At 34.9% G+C, this 14137-nt stretch overlaps 1 protein-coding gene across 1 annotated transcript in view; it reads right to left on the bottom strand.

Moving 5' to 3' along the window:
* Nucleotides 1-427: 427 nt before the first annotated feature.
* Nucleotides 428-14137, bottom strand: part of ITGA4 (integrin, alpha 4 (antigen CD49D, alpha 4 subunit of VLA-4 receptor)) — a gene marked incomplete at its 5' end in the record, with an annotated part of 17496 nt that continues 3786 nt past the window's right edge. The window contains 13 exons of the mRNA XM_009575463.1: nucleotides 428-863; nucleotides 1737-1856; nucleotides 2058-2156; nucleotides 2662-2781; nucleotides 4199-4318; nucleotides 4588-4695; nucleotides 5381-5471; nucleotides 5999-6085; nucleotides 6419-6498; nucleotides 6919-7017; nucleotides 7629-7779; nucleotides 10464-10540; nucleotides 11848-11997. Coding sequence (XP_009573758.1) covers nucleotides 771-863; nucleotides 1737-1856; nucleotides 2058-2156; nucleotides 2662-2781; nucleotides 4199-4318; nucleotides 4588-4695; nucleotides 5381-5471; nucleotides 5999-6085; nucleotides 6419-6498; nucleotides 6919-7017; nucleotides 7629-7779; nucleotides 10464-10540; nucleotides 11848-11997 — 1395 coding nt within the window. The remainder of the gene's footprint in view (nucleotides 864-1736; nucleotides 1857-2057; nucleotides 2157-2661; nucleotides 2782-4198; nucleotides 4319-4587; nucleotides 4696-5380; nucleotides 5472-5998; nucleotides 6086-6418; nucleotides 6499-6918; nucleotides 7018-7628; nucleotides 7780-10463; nucleotides 10541-11847; nucleotides 11998-14137) is intronic.

The raw sequence follows: 14137 nt of genomic DNA, 5'->3' as shown, positions 1-14137 counted from the left end.
TGCTTGCAGGCACCATGTTAAAGATGGCTACAAATTATGATCTCCAATACATTGCTCTTTCTACAGCGGAGAGAGGACTCTTCTGCTGCATCTCCAGGCTATCCCACAGAATTCCCTGCTCTGAATCCACCTTTGACCTTCCTGGTTCTGGCTTGCCTGGGTGTCTAAGTCTCTGCAGTGTTGTGGCTGTGCCTGTGAAGCCAAAGCTTACGAGGTTACCTTCAGAAGCCCAAGAGAGCTTCCGATAGCTGTTTTCTACATCTGTGTGCTCTACTTACGGTCCTTCTATTGGTTTAAGCTAATTTACACTTGTAAAACTGCCAAATCAACATGAGGGAGGATTTCTTCTTGAATGTCTAATCAAGAGATTACTGAAACTTGAAAATGAATAGAATAACTCACGCTAATGTTTTTGAGATCTTATTTTCCAGGATTGGCCAAACGTTGTATTTTCTAGAAATTCTTCTTTCTGGTAAGTAATTCTTCTCTTTATCTTTAGTGTTTTTCTGGCTGCTTGAAACCAGATATATATATATATATGGCATTTCAAATATTATTGTGAGACTTCAAAACAAAAACTGTTTTACCCTTTTCATATTAGAAAAACAACAGTACTCTAAGGTGTAGTCCTCCATACAGTTCAAGGAAATAAAGTGTATTTTGTAAGAGCAAGTGAGCTCAAGACCAGTTTTCTTGTCCCTGACGTTTCTCCTGTGAATTAACGTGAATCTTAAATTCTTCAATTTAAAATCAAATGTTTATTTGCCATCTTAGTCATCTTTGTTCCCACTTGTAAAACTCCAGCTGTCTCTTCTGTTCTTGTCTTGGGGGACTGGTTTGTATTGCCTTTTGAAAAAGCCAATCTGAAATACATAATTTTGGAATCTGTTGTCAGCAAATCTTTGTTATCAAATCTAAGACATAAAAGATGAACTAAAATAAAATGCATTTATATGGTGTTTATGAACTATGGTATTTGCCATTGCTTTGTCATACCAAGTAATCAAGTGTTACTCATCAATCAAAAAAGTGGGTTCGCTTTTTCTTTTACTTTTTGGGAGGCTAATACTCTCCCTGCAAGGACTAAGGACATGTGGGCTTGTGAACTATAACAGTCCACAGAATCCAGTATTTTTTAAAATGTGAAATGGTAATAAAACTTTCCTGTTAAATTTGTTTCATTTCTACACTTCCCTGGGACAAATGATGGACGGAGAAAGTTTGCATGTAGGTAAAGAAGTTAACAATCTCTTAATCGCTTGTCAGAGAAGCTGCTTCCTTCATAGTTTTCTTCTTTACTTATGCACAGGATTTTTTTTAGCATTTATGTTGCAGTTTAAAATCTTAAACATTTTATTCTGGCATGAAACTATGTTGTAGACTATCAGTCATCATGTGTAAAGTGACATTAAATGTGGAGCACCATCCCACAAAAACGATCCATTCGATATCCTTAAATTATATAAATCATTTGCAAACATGTGATGCCTTATAAAACATGGGAAGGGGTTTGTGGTGTTGAATAACAGAAGATGTAGAATACACAGAAGGTAAAATGAAGGAAAATGGAGAAGTATTTTGAAAAAACACAAGTTACAGGAGGAATTATGTTTCTTTAGAAAGGATAGGTCATAATGAAGTGTTAGTTATTCTTTAACCTGGATTAACAGATCCAAAGATCCACCAACAGTGTGAATTCCTGACTTGAGAACAACTGAAAAATACTGAAAACCTACCTTCCATAATATAAATGAAAGAAGCAAAAACAAGGTAACACCAACTATTAAGCCTATTCCAATAATTAGCATAGTAACACGGTATTTTGGCTTCTGGTGGTGCACTCCTTCCAAATAGACCTGGAAAGCAGAAAATAAGTTTAGTGCTAACTGATTTTTTTTTTTTTTTGCTAAAACAAACTAGGAATTAATTACATTCTTAAGTAATTAACACTATATTCTTTGCCTGTGTATAGATATGTATAGAATTTCACAATTTTAATTGCTGTTGTTTTTTCTACTTTAACAAGTTTATCACAAATTCATTAAGAGAATTCTTACATATGCAACTTGCTTGTCCTTGTGTAGTTCAATAACTTTCGCATTTTTTTCTGGGGAGGCTATTGCTCTTACTTCAAACTTCAATGCTGATGCATCATCCTGATTAAAAAAAAAAATCCTGTCTTTTAAAAAATAACTTCAACACATTAATTCCTATCCAGCAAAAATGGTAACACAGCTGCTCACAGAAACAGAATCTCACACAAACACACAATGGTGCCTTTTTCTGATCACAAAACAAATTAGTACCAGAAGCTGGAATGAAGCCCAGATGGATTTTACTTAAGTCCACATCCATGCTGCTTTTCTTAGAAAAGTACAATTATGAGTTGAAATTAAATCCCAGTCCTACCCAACCCAGCCAGAATAGGCAAAGCAATACATACTATAAAATAAAGCGATAATCTAAAATACCTATTTTTCAGTGGTTTTCATTTTTCCTATCACCTTGAGACTTAGCATGGAAAACAAAATAGGTAACACCTAAAACATGTGGATTTAATTGGACTGTTTGCAAAGATATATTAATACCTAGAATTTATATGCAGAGAATACTGCAAATACACCTTGAAATATTCCCAAGCATGAAAAATTCATGTGTTACCATTTCTAAAAGTGAAGGAGTAGCCTCCAGATGCAACTGAACGGTTGCTTCTTTTCCACTTTCCATGTTTCCAAGCTTGCAATATATTTGTAAGCAAAGGCTGTCATTTTTCATGCAGTACTGTAGAAGGGAAGGGAAGATTAAAACTTATGTTTATCAACTTTATCATCTTAGTATTAAAGACACTCGGGAACTGAGTAAAACAAAAAGATCCATGTTTGTTTTTGCAAAGTCAGGGTGTAACTCTAGGTTTAGTCATCCATCACTGTCAGTCCATAGGTGCTAAAGGAACAGTACAAGGGACCAACCTAATTGTTATAGAAGACAATAGGTCATTTTTCCTAAAAATTCAAATTTTTTTAGACTGAAAAATAACAATTATCATAATTTAGTTATATGGGGATTTTTTACACTGTTATTTCAAATTAGCTTTTATCAAGAATGATAAATGACAATGACTATATGATATCCAGTATAATTGATTGATCCTTACACTTGTACACTGACTTGTACGCTAGCACCATTTCACTCAGCTTTGGAGAAGACAAAAAAACAAGCCTGCACATGATTATATTCTTTGGCCAAGACTGCAATGCCTAAGTTGTGATTTGATATTCTAGTGCAGGCTGTCTCTCAATTGTTGGTTAATGTTCCGTGTCATGTGCTTACTTAAAGTCCCAAATTAACGTATTTAAAAATGTCCAGCTTCTTTTAAGATGAAAGTATTAAACAAAATTGTACTTTATCAAACGGAAGTTGCAGGACACGGAGATTTCTGTGAGAAGAAACCCTCAAAAAATGTAACACTAGAACAACAATTCTGGTTTGGACTACATAGTCAAGTATCTGATCTCCAGCAGGGTCCATAAGCAGGTACAGAGGGACGAGCTTGAATAGGCAAGGCACGTACGATATTCTCCCAGCCTCCGAAATAGTTTTAATAAGAACTTCCGAGCCAAAAATTATTTCCATATATTTTGTAATTCTTAACGACTTTCAGTCCCATTAACTTGTATAGTGCCCCTTGGAATTCACTTATTTTTAGCATTCATAACACCCTGCAGTAAGAAGTTCCAACATGAGTACTACTTTTGTTTTTTTTTTTTTTTAACCTGGCTCCTATTAGTTACATTTGATGGCACTTTTTTGATATGGAAAAGGCAATAAATATTTGATGTGCATACTTCATGTAATTAAAATTAAGACTGTTTTTCCCACATGCATCATTTTTGATTTGTTACTGAATTTCATCTGCCATTCTGTTTGCCCACTCATCCAGTTACATAACCCTTTGGCGGTTCTTCGTAGGTGACTGTCATCCACACTGACTTCAGTGACCTGTCATTAATCAACTTTCTCCTCTCAGTTCTCACCTCTTTCACTAAAGTCACTTATGACTACGCTGAACTTATCACAGACCCCACCACAAATCCTTGGAAGACCACTCTGGTGACCTCAATATATAAGATATACCATTGTCTTAAGGCTCATTCATACAGTCATTTATTTCCCACTGATGCCAAAAGACAGACCTTACCATTTGTCTCTTAGCAGGCTTTGAAAAGAAAGTGACAACATCCTTTAATATGTTTTCATTTTTTTCTGCTGCATTACAGTTTCTGGGGTATTTATTATAGGAGCACTGTCCAACTGTTGTCTGGAAATAAAAGTAACATCATCACTGTCAGAATTTAAACATCAGATAATAATCAGAATACAGATTTCTGAAAGGCAAGAAGCTCAAAAGGAATGTAAATTTTACTTTCAGAATTCTGAAACACATGGGGCTGAAGATCATCCTATTCTTGTTCAGTCTGCTTCACCATAGCTAACAAATTGAACACATACTTAGTACCTAGTTCTGCTATGCTCTGCTTCATAGAATTCATATAGCTAATAAAATTATTTTACATAACCTGTGCTTACCTTGATATCCAATGTGTTGAATAATTTGAAGTCATTGGGTGGAAAAGCATTAGGTATCGTTATCTCTAAGTTTGTATTTGGAGCCATGCTTGGTCCTGCACTGATAACCTTGTGGGGAAGAATGTTATACCTTTAAAGCTTGAATTCATGGTAGCTATTCAAGTAACAAAAATATATATATAAAGTATAAATACATAAAACTTCACAGAATGGGGTAGCACCTGCATTGTTACGCTGTCATGAAAGTGGATTCTGCTAGGAGTTGTAACATTTTGCTTAACTCATGCTGCAGGCTTACTGAACCCTTCACTTCTCTGAACCCAATGAGTAAGTAGTGCTAATCTGCGATGACTACCCTCAGGTCATACAGACTGCCTTCCGGGAGAACGTGCAAAAGGAACTAGGAGAGATTAATGTCCAACTCCTGCTTTTAATCCATTGGAGACAAATCTGATACCTATAGATGCTCTTATAAGGAGCTCCTAGTTCCTTTTGCTTACCGTAAGATAATTCCTTTTAAAGTGTTTCTTTTTTTTTTCCGCTCTACCACTTTCAATCCTGCTTGTGCTAAGTATTTTTTTTCTGACCATTCAGTGGAAGATTGTCCAGGCCAAAAGAAGTGTTCAAAGAGGGATTAACAGCCACTTCCCATCACGAATGCATAAAGTTGCTCACCACGCCCTTGTACTCAAAGTTCCCTTCTTGGCTGTGCAGACTATCATTAGATACACTGGAAATCTAAGCATTAACCTTCAAAACAAGGATAATAGGGTTTACAAAGAAAAACTCTTACATGAAAAGTGAAGTTGATATTCTCCTTCATACACGTAACTGGTGAATCTTTCTCATTTGTTCCATAAACAAATGAAGCTGGTGATACAAATCTACAATGGTTTAGAAGTTGTTAATTAATAGAATTGCTATATATTATTAGCATAACTTTTTGCTCCATGCTATCTCCAGTAAGATTGGTTCTAAGAAAATACCTGAGTTTGCGTTTAAGTAAATCTAGGAACCCTGAGTAGAAGTCCTCTTACCTTTGTACTCGTTCCTCTTAAAAAGGCAGATGAATCAGAAAAAGTCATAAGTCCTCACCCAAAACTACGCTCCATGAACGCCCCACAACAAACCCAGAATATAGTCCATGTTAAGCAAGGAATCTGAGGATCTCTTTCTATTAAAAAATATTCCAGTTCTTAAAAAAATATTAAGTCTGTTAAGAGACAAGTTCGAAGCACCATAGATATCGTTGGTCTTGTCTCACGACAAAATCTTAGAAGTGTATGGGTCAGACCCCAGGATAGCTGTGCCATCTCATTCCCAGGATTTTTCAGCTTAAAAGCTTTGGGAATTTAGAATAGTAACAAGAAACAGTTCTATGGATGTGCAGGTATAGCAATAGCTGACTTACCCATGAGCATTTAACTCAATCTCATATTTTAGAGGTACAACTAAAGTTAGCGTGTTATCCAGCAACATGTTCCCATCTTCATTTTTACTATAAAAATGCAATGAGAGAAAAATGAGTATCGAACGCATTATCATACACTATGTATTATTTCTACAAACAAAGATTAAACAGACCTTTTGGATTATTAAAACAAAAATATTTTTTTGGTAACAACATGTCAGGCAGTAAAAAAAAGAACATTTCATACAGGCTTGTTATTTAATACCTATTACCTGGTTTTTTTGCAAACCTGTAGAGAAAGGGAAATTACAACTGATGTGCTTTCTTGCAATTGTGCTTTGCTAAGTCTTTCCATTGTTCCCTATTCTGTTTTCCAAAGCTAGTAATATTTTTCATGGAGCAATTTTTATTAGACTTTACCAGGTAGCATTAATGATGATGTTGAGGTCATCTTCTGCTCTGGTAAATGAGCTTGCATCCAAGAGGAAACTAAAATCCAGCTGTAGAACAAAAAAAATTTTCTTTATATCAAATAAAATAAAAATATTTTATTAAACTCTTTTACAATTTCCTGCTCTAAAAAAACTCAGAACTAAGAAAATACTTGCTTTTTGTGTCTCCTACTCCCTTTCTATTGACCTAACACATTTGTTCATAGACTTAGTCAGCTCACTTGTCTAGGAAACCAAGCACAATCAGTTGATGCATAATACAAACAATGTTGTCCACTAATGAATTATTCCAGAGAGTGTTTAAGCAACCAGTTTTAAAAGTAGCAGAGAGATTCAGACCAACCTGATAAAAGACATTAGTTGGGAATGAAGGAGAGATTCTGAAAAACAAGGGGTTTTCCCCCCTGTGAAAATCCTTGTAACATATTTAGGGTGTTTTTAAAGCTAGGAACTTCATACATAGCTTACCTTTGACTTTTGATCTACATATAAATAACCAACGCCGCACTCAAGTTTCACTGTGTGAATTTCTTTATCTAATACATCACAATGTATCTGTTTTTCTTCCTAAAATAAAGGACAAATTATTAATGATTAAAACAAAACTGCTTTTTTTTCCGACATTTTAAATTACATGCACACACTGAAATTGGGTGGTTTATATTTCCCTGAACGAGGTGTTTGTTATTTCACTGATGCAGATATACAGAACATTCATGCTATTCATGACTACGTTAACATATCCTTATACTGATTACTGTAGCCTGTTACTTCATCTTCTGTTTGCTCCCAGTGAAGCAAAGGCTTCAGACCCAGACCCACTCAAGTTTAAAGCCAACCTCTGAAAGGTGTCAGGGGGATTCTACACAGACAGCAGTTATTTTAAAAAGGCAGAAAGAGAGAGCAATTAGATTTGTGACTTCTTCATAAGACTACGTATCTGTGAAAAAGAGCAGATTCAATGAGATCTTTGTGATCACTGAAAACATGATCATCAGACAAAAAGTAACAGTAACATCCTGAAATACATTTAGAAACTAATTTTTTTTATTTTTGGGGTGTGTGTAGGTTGTCAATATCTAAAGACACTCAACAAGCCATTAACATAACTTGAAAAATTCTGGCTGATGAAGAAAAATATCAAAGGATTACAGTTCGACAAATTTTTTTGTTCTTACCAATTCTAAAACTCGGATGAAATAAAGACCTTTAGGGATTTGAATGTGGAGGACAGTTTCATATGCATCATCTCCGACATTAAGCAGAGAAATGTTCAACAATAAAGTCTTCATACTTCCAACAGCAAGATATGTTTTCTTATCATGAGGCCTATAAAAAGTTATCATAATATAAGTGAAAAGTAATTCTATACACAGCTTGTATGCAAAAATTTTCTGCCACTGCTCTTTTAGTTAACTTCGTTTGGTTCTGACAGCTGAGATCATTAGGAAAGTTTTTACTCAGTCCTGTAAGCGAAGGTACTACATCGGTTATATGATGGTCAGCTCCAGTGCTGTATTTTTTAAGGCCTGAGGTTATTAATGCGAGAGCAAGAAAATTGTTATCAGACCAGTCATGCTTCTAGCTTTTACAAGACAGGTCCTTTCCTTTACAGGCAAGAATAGCAATGTGCTACTGCTACAGTATTTTCAGACATTATTTCAAAATTCACTCTTCGTACTCAAAAGTATAGGATTGAGTTAATACGAAACAGGTCACAAAGAGGGCAAGTGAACATGCCTATCTTGTGATCTATGTAATGTTCTATAATCATGTTACAAGTACAGACACCCTATGGGGGGGCTAAAAGTAAACTTCAGCTTGACATTAAAGTTTAATTAAGACTTGTAGAAAAGCTGCCTAGAAATAGACATTTATCAGATATTCTGGCTTGAAACCAAAGCATTAGTCACTGAACACCTTTGGGAAAGAAGCTGGCACTTCTAAAGGCAACAGAAGGTAAAAGCACTGCATAAGCAGATAGGTTCCAAGACAAAAGCGTAAAAGAAAAACACAATGCTAACATTTCAGTAGCTTGATTAAGTTTAGTTAAATTTTAAAGTTGTTTTACTAGTTATATCTTACTGTTCAGTCCTCTTATATGCGTTACAGCCAAGCTCATTAACAAGATGCTGTCACAAAGATGCCTCCCAGCTTAACACACAAGTACACAAAAGCACCAGGTGCACATCTGGGACTACAACAATGCTGAACTAGAGCTTTTCCCTGGTAATCATATTTCATTCTTCATTAAAAAATGCATTATGTGGACCAGAAATTTACAGAGCAGGCCAAAATCTAAGCAATTTAAACAAAACATGATAGTGTATACATGAAGACTCGTAACTCAGTAAGTAAAGCATTACTTTGACACCCCTATTTGATTTCATTCTTTTAAGACTAAAAGTGTTTGCTTTGCTGTTCAAGGATAATGAATGCATTCTGTCTAGACAAAATAAATTAACACTTCACAGCTAACTAGTTTTTAATCGAGATTCTAGGGAGACAATGTAATTTAAGGTGATACTTCACACTTTATCAAGATATTTAGCCTATTTATTTACACTGAAAATCTGCTACTGGTACCTAATGCCAAGCAGGTATGTTGTAATCTGTTTTCCTTTCTTAGAGCTTTGCAGTACTTACAAAACTGCATTGCTAATGTCACGAATGGAAATGCTGCACAATCTTTCTTTCTGAAAAGTTTATGATCGTTCAAATAAAATAACCTTCAAGCCTGAGAAAATGAAAGGGCTTAAGACTCATGCTACAGGCCACGCGTTAAAGTAGGCAGAAAGATACTAATCTTACTCTGAAATCTATGAAGATGAAAAAGCTTGTGCTTAGGATCACACAGGTGCGATTAATCAGCATTATGTGATTGTCATCATCTTTTGGTTGTTCAACCTAGTATCTCGATTAAAGTAGAATCAACTTTAAAAGTGATAAATTACACAAGAAAATCGAGGACACACACAAAAAATACACAATGAGATTCATTCTTTTCTTCAAAAAGAAAAAATTTCTCTTTTTGCACACCAACAACCCATATTTCTTGAAGTATAATATTCAATAAAGAAAGAGGTTGTGATAATAAAATATAACTTAAAATCAAATGATTAAAATCCATTCTGAATAGAAACGATGGTACATGGCTTAAAACTTTCCAAAGATGATGCTAAATAGAAGTGTATCTCACAAAGAATTGCTTGGTGTAATACAGATTCTGCAAGACAATAACAACTGTATTTAAATAGTTTGAAAGTGCATTAATCATCTTGCATAATAACAGGATTTAAACATGATACCTAATTGGAAGGAATGAGAAAAACTGAAACACACTAAAGGGTGTACAAAAAAATTAGGGATGCAAACGAAAAATCACAAAACAAAATTAATTTTGGAAAATGCAAGCTAATTCATTGGAAAAGAAGTCTAAACCTCACATAATAGTCAACCATCTGGTGTCTCAATCAGCAGTATAAAACTGAAGATGTAATATTCTTAAGTAAATGAGGAAAAAGAGCCACTTAATTATTTTATAATTGAAATAATAAATATAACAATGTCTTGGTACAAAACTGAAGTATCTTCTTTGTACAGTATCTTCATAAGAGCAGCAGAAATAATTGATAGCTTGCCAATTTAACAGCAGTTATGATGTCTACATATTGAGTATGCATTATGCACTGCATCTTAGCCGCCCAGTTATATATGAAGTGTAGAATACAAGTTTACCTTTTTGTGAAGAAGATATATTTTATGAGCTGTAAAGTCTTCTAATTATGCAAGAACAGTTCTTCAATTATATACTTTTCTGTTACATTTCCTGGAAAGATTTACGATTTAAAAATATTCTTCAACTAAACACAGCTTTACTCCTCATATTTTCTCAGGGAGTCCATAGTCTACTTTTGCAAATTAATGTTCTTTACATACAAAAGATTAAGGAATAATTTAGATAAAATCTTACTGAACCTCTTTCAAAAAAATGAAAGCCACATTATACTTACTTTGGAAAAGCAACTTTTCCAGAAACTCTCAAGTCAGCAGAACAATTTTCTTGGGAGCAAAATCTTGCGAAAACAAACTATAGAAGACAAATAAAAAAAAAAGCACTTTAGGATATCATGCATATTATAGTGAGTAAAAGTATTTCCAAACAAAAAACCCTATCACCTTGTTAGCAAGTATCTGGAATTGGCTAATAGCTCTTGCGCCTAAAAACAATTCAACCAGGCTATGATTTGCCATTTTCCAAACACATTCTGCGCACCCAGAATAACAACAGAGAGGCTTTCCAGGCTCAGACTCTCACAGTTAAAGCAGTGGGTTCAGCTGATTTTTTAAAAGCAGTACATAAAAAGGGCAGAGTGTTTTACAGGATCCAGAACTGAGGTCTCTGCAGTCTCTCCTATGATACAGCACATTAACTTCCACAAGAGAGTTTCATTACACAAACTTTACTTACCATACTGTTAGTAAGGTTTGATGAAACTAGAGACACCGTGAGTTGCATGTGTCCGTGCCTTGGTTATCAGTACGCTATAGAGCGTGACATTTATGTCACTATATTCAACAACACCCTGTTTCTCTCTAACTCTGTGGTTTCTAAAACAGAATTTTGAATGAAGATGAAAAGGAAAAGCATGCCATTTAAATGGAGCTTTTAAATATCTCAGAGTTCTGATAGTCAACTGTACCTGAATTACATGAAACTTACTGTTTGTGAAGAGTCGTAATATGATCATTTGGTAGCTAAAAATTCAGAGCATCCTGAACTTTTGCTTAAGTCAGAGTAAAAGTCTATTAACTCTTAATAAGTTTTTTTGTGGAAAAAAGTTAATTTCATACTCACTTAAGGATACAGAATTTCTCTTCCCCCCCCACCCCCGACTTTGTGTTTGAAAACCTGCAATACCTTCACAGAACCAGTACTTCAGCAACATTGTTGAAACACTTCAAGATTAATACCAACACGATATTGTTTTAATGCAGAATTAATTTTAAGGAACAATTCTATACTGGAAAGTGACTCATCCTGTGTAGCTGAAAAAGAATGAATATTTCAAAGAATGAATTTCGTACCTGTATGTTCCGAGGTATATAATATTATATATTCTTGCAAGTTCTCTGCTCATACCTCTTTTTTTTTTTTTTTTAAAATCATAATACAAATTGTATACCAGTTCTGCAAAGATTTTTTTTTTTTTTTTTTTAGCAAAAAATTAGGCATTTTTTAGCATGCTGGTTTACTCATTAAGATCAAGGGACTAGGTGCTGGTCTGGAAAATGCAGTCCTTCGCACGCTATGGATGCGTGAAGCTTTTTTTAACTGGAGATTAAAACGTGAATATTTACTTAATGCATTTGAAAAAAGAGAACTCATACACTAACCTTGCTTTTTATAACATCTTTTTCTTTCCTCCGTTGAAGAACGGGTTGAAGTGGTGAAAATTCTTGAGCATTTCTTTTCTGTAGAATATGGTGCCCCAGATGATAACTTGCTTCAACATGTACAGGAGTCAAGATATCCCTTACATCTTTCTATGAAAATTGGAAACCTAATGAGTTAATCATATAAGACAAGACATGTATGCTTATGTTTTAAAGATTATAAGGTTCCCTAGAACTAACTTAAACAGGAACACTTATTTTTTACATGTAAAATAATTTCTTATGCCATATGGCTCATATACTTCTCCAGACATCTTTGTCGCTGAAGAGGTAATCAGAAAAGCAGAAAAGCATAATACATTCAATGACAGCATTAGGAATTTCAGAATGGAAGATTCTTTTAATAAAAGAAGTCTTATTGAATAGTGAACCTATTTCTGTCAATAATACTGCCTTGCACACCTGTGTGCAATGCTGTACTGCCCAAATAGAAAAATAGGCAAAAGTTGGCTAAAACGGAGAAAGTTAACAGTGGGATAATGCCAGACAAAACCCATGGACATTTCTGTATGCAATCAAAAGGAGTTCTCCCACAGTACCACTAAATCAGGTCATGACTGCATTTTATTCTTCTGCCTCTTTATTTCCTATTCTGTATTAAAAAGATTAAACTCCTCAATAAATGACCATTTTGTCCATGAAGCCTTGACTGTGTAGGAATATTGCAGATCAGAGCCCAAACTACCTACTTGTGAAAACAACAGCTTGAAGCACTGAGTACTAACAATAGCAAACTTGATTAAATTACTCCCTAAGTGTAGGAGATAGACAGACACTGATTGTCCCTCCACATGGCCACTACGTGAATTCTTATCTGCAAGCTTGCTTTGGCCAAATCACATACTATCTAATTCATAATAATTTTCCACAAGGTCTTCTCTGCATCTGTTTTATATTACTTCCATTATACTAATTAGCTATTAATTAGTCTTTACTCAAAATACATAAAACGTACATCATCTCCTGCAAGGACTGTACTTGACAGACATTCACACTTACTTAACTTTAGGAGCTTCATACAAGTACAGAAACCTCAGCGGGTGGAAGGAGATGCTTATAATGCTATTAATTAAGAATAAAAAGAAAATTGAATTATATGGAGGAAAAAATACTAATGATAGACTATAGGAAGTGATGAGCCAAATCATATCCTTCCTCCTACACAAATACCTGCAGATGCTGGTACAGCAATCTGTACAAGGTCGGCTGTCAGTCAGATCTCTCTTGGCTTACAAAACTCCTATAAGTAAGAGGCAATTTGTCGTTGCTCTTGTAAGTAACATTCACTGAGGTGCAACTACCAGTTGAGATGCATCTGGGCAATTTTCCAGTAGATAACATAAGCTTTCCTTTCCACCCTGAAGCTTTATCGTGAAGAAGTGGCTTCTAATGGTGTTATAAACAAAAAATAAGTAAAAGGAAGGAAGAAGAAAAATACATGGAAGACTTTTTCCCTGCAGGTTTTTTTGTAGCTGTAGAAAATTAACTCTATCTCCCAGCCTCTGTGCAGGATCAACTGCACCAGTCATCCTAATAGATATTTGTTTCAAAAGGTCACGGAATTGCTACCTTGAGGATTTTAAAGAAAAGACTATGCAAACTAGTCCATTATTTTATTACCCTTGTTTCCCCTTACATCTAAATATTCCCTGTCCTTGGTATTTCTTTAAAGAATTCTTTTCCCCCTTAGATAAGGCCTTACAGGAGATAAGTCTATTTTTTCCTGAGTTTAATAAAACATGGTTCCTCTGTGTCCGCTAGTTTTTATTGTTTGATTGTGGTTTAGGACTTCAAGTTCTTCCCATTTATCCTCCAAAATTTTTGTTGGAATAGGCAAGCTTCTAAGATGTTTGAGAGACTGAATCACTTTTATTATTTCTTGTCCAGTGAATGGCCTTAAAAATATTATATCCTTGTCCTGATTGCAGTTGTGTTTACTTTCAAGACAGATCCCTCATTCATCCTTCAGAGGGATACATCAAGCATGAATAGGACAGTTCATTTCCTCCAGGGCAACAGTGACTTTGAGACTACTATTGCAGTTAGGATCTTACTGACTAGATTCTTACTAACTTATTTCCAAGCCAGTACCATCCTCAATTTCAAAGGATGGTTGCTGTTGGATCAAACTCTACTTCTGGAGAAACCAACAGCCATCTTCCTCCTGCTGAGTAGCTGGTACCATCTCTAATATTGGTGTTGGTACAGGCCTCCCTGGCTAGCTGACACC

This window comes from Fulmarus glacialis, unplaced genomic scaffold (genome assembly GCF_000690835.1).
Source record: "Fulmarus glacialis isolate BGI_N327 unplaced genomic scaffold, ASM69083v1 scaffold44503, whole genome shotgun sequence".
In the NCBI taxonomy this organism is placed as follows: Eukaryota; Metazoa; Chordata; class Aves; order Procellariiformes; family Procellariidae; genus Fulmarus; species Fulmarus glacialis.
The sequence above is the reverse complement of the archived record's forward strand: the minus strand, read 5'-3'. Positions and strand labels throughout refer to the sequence as shown.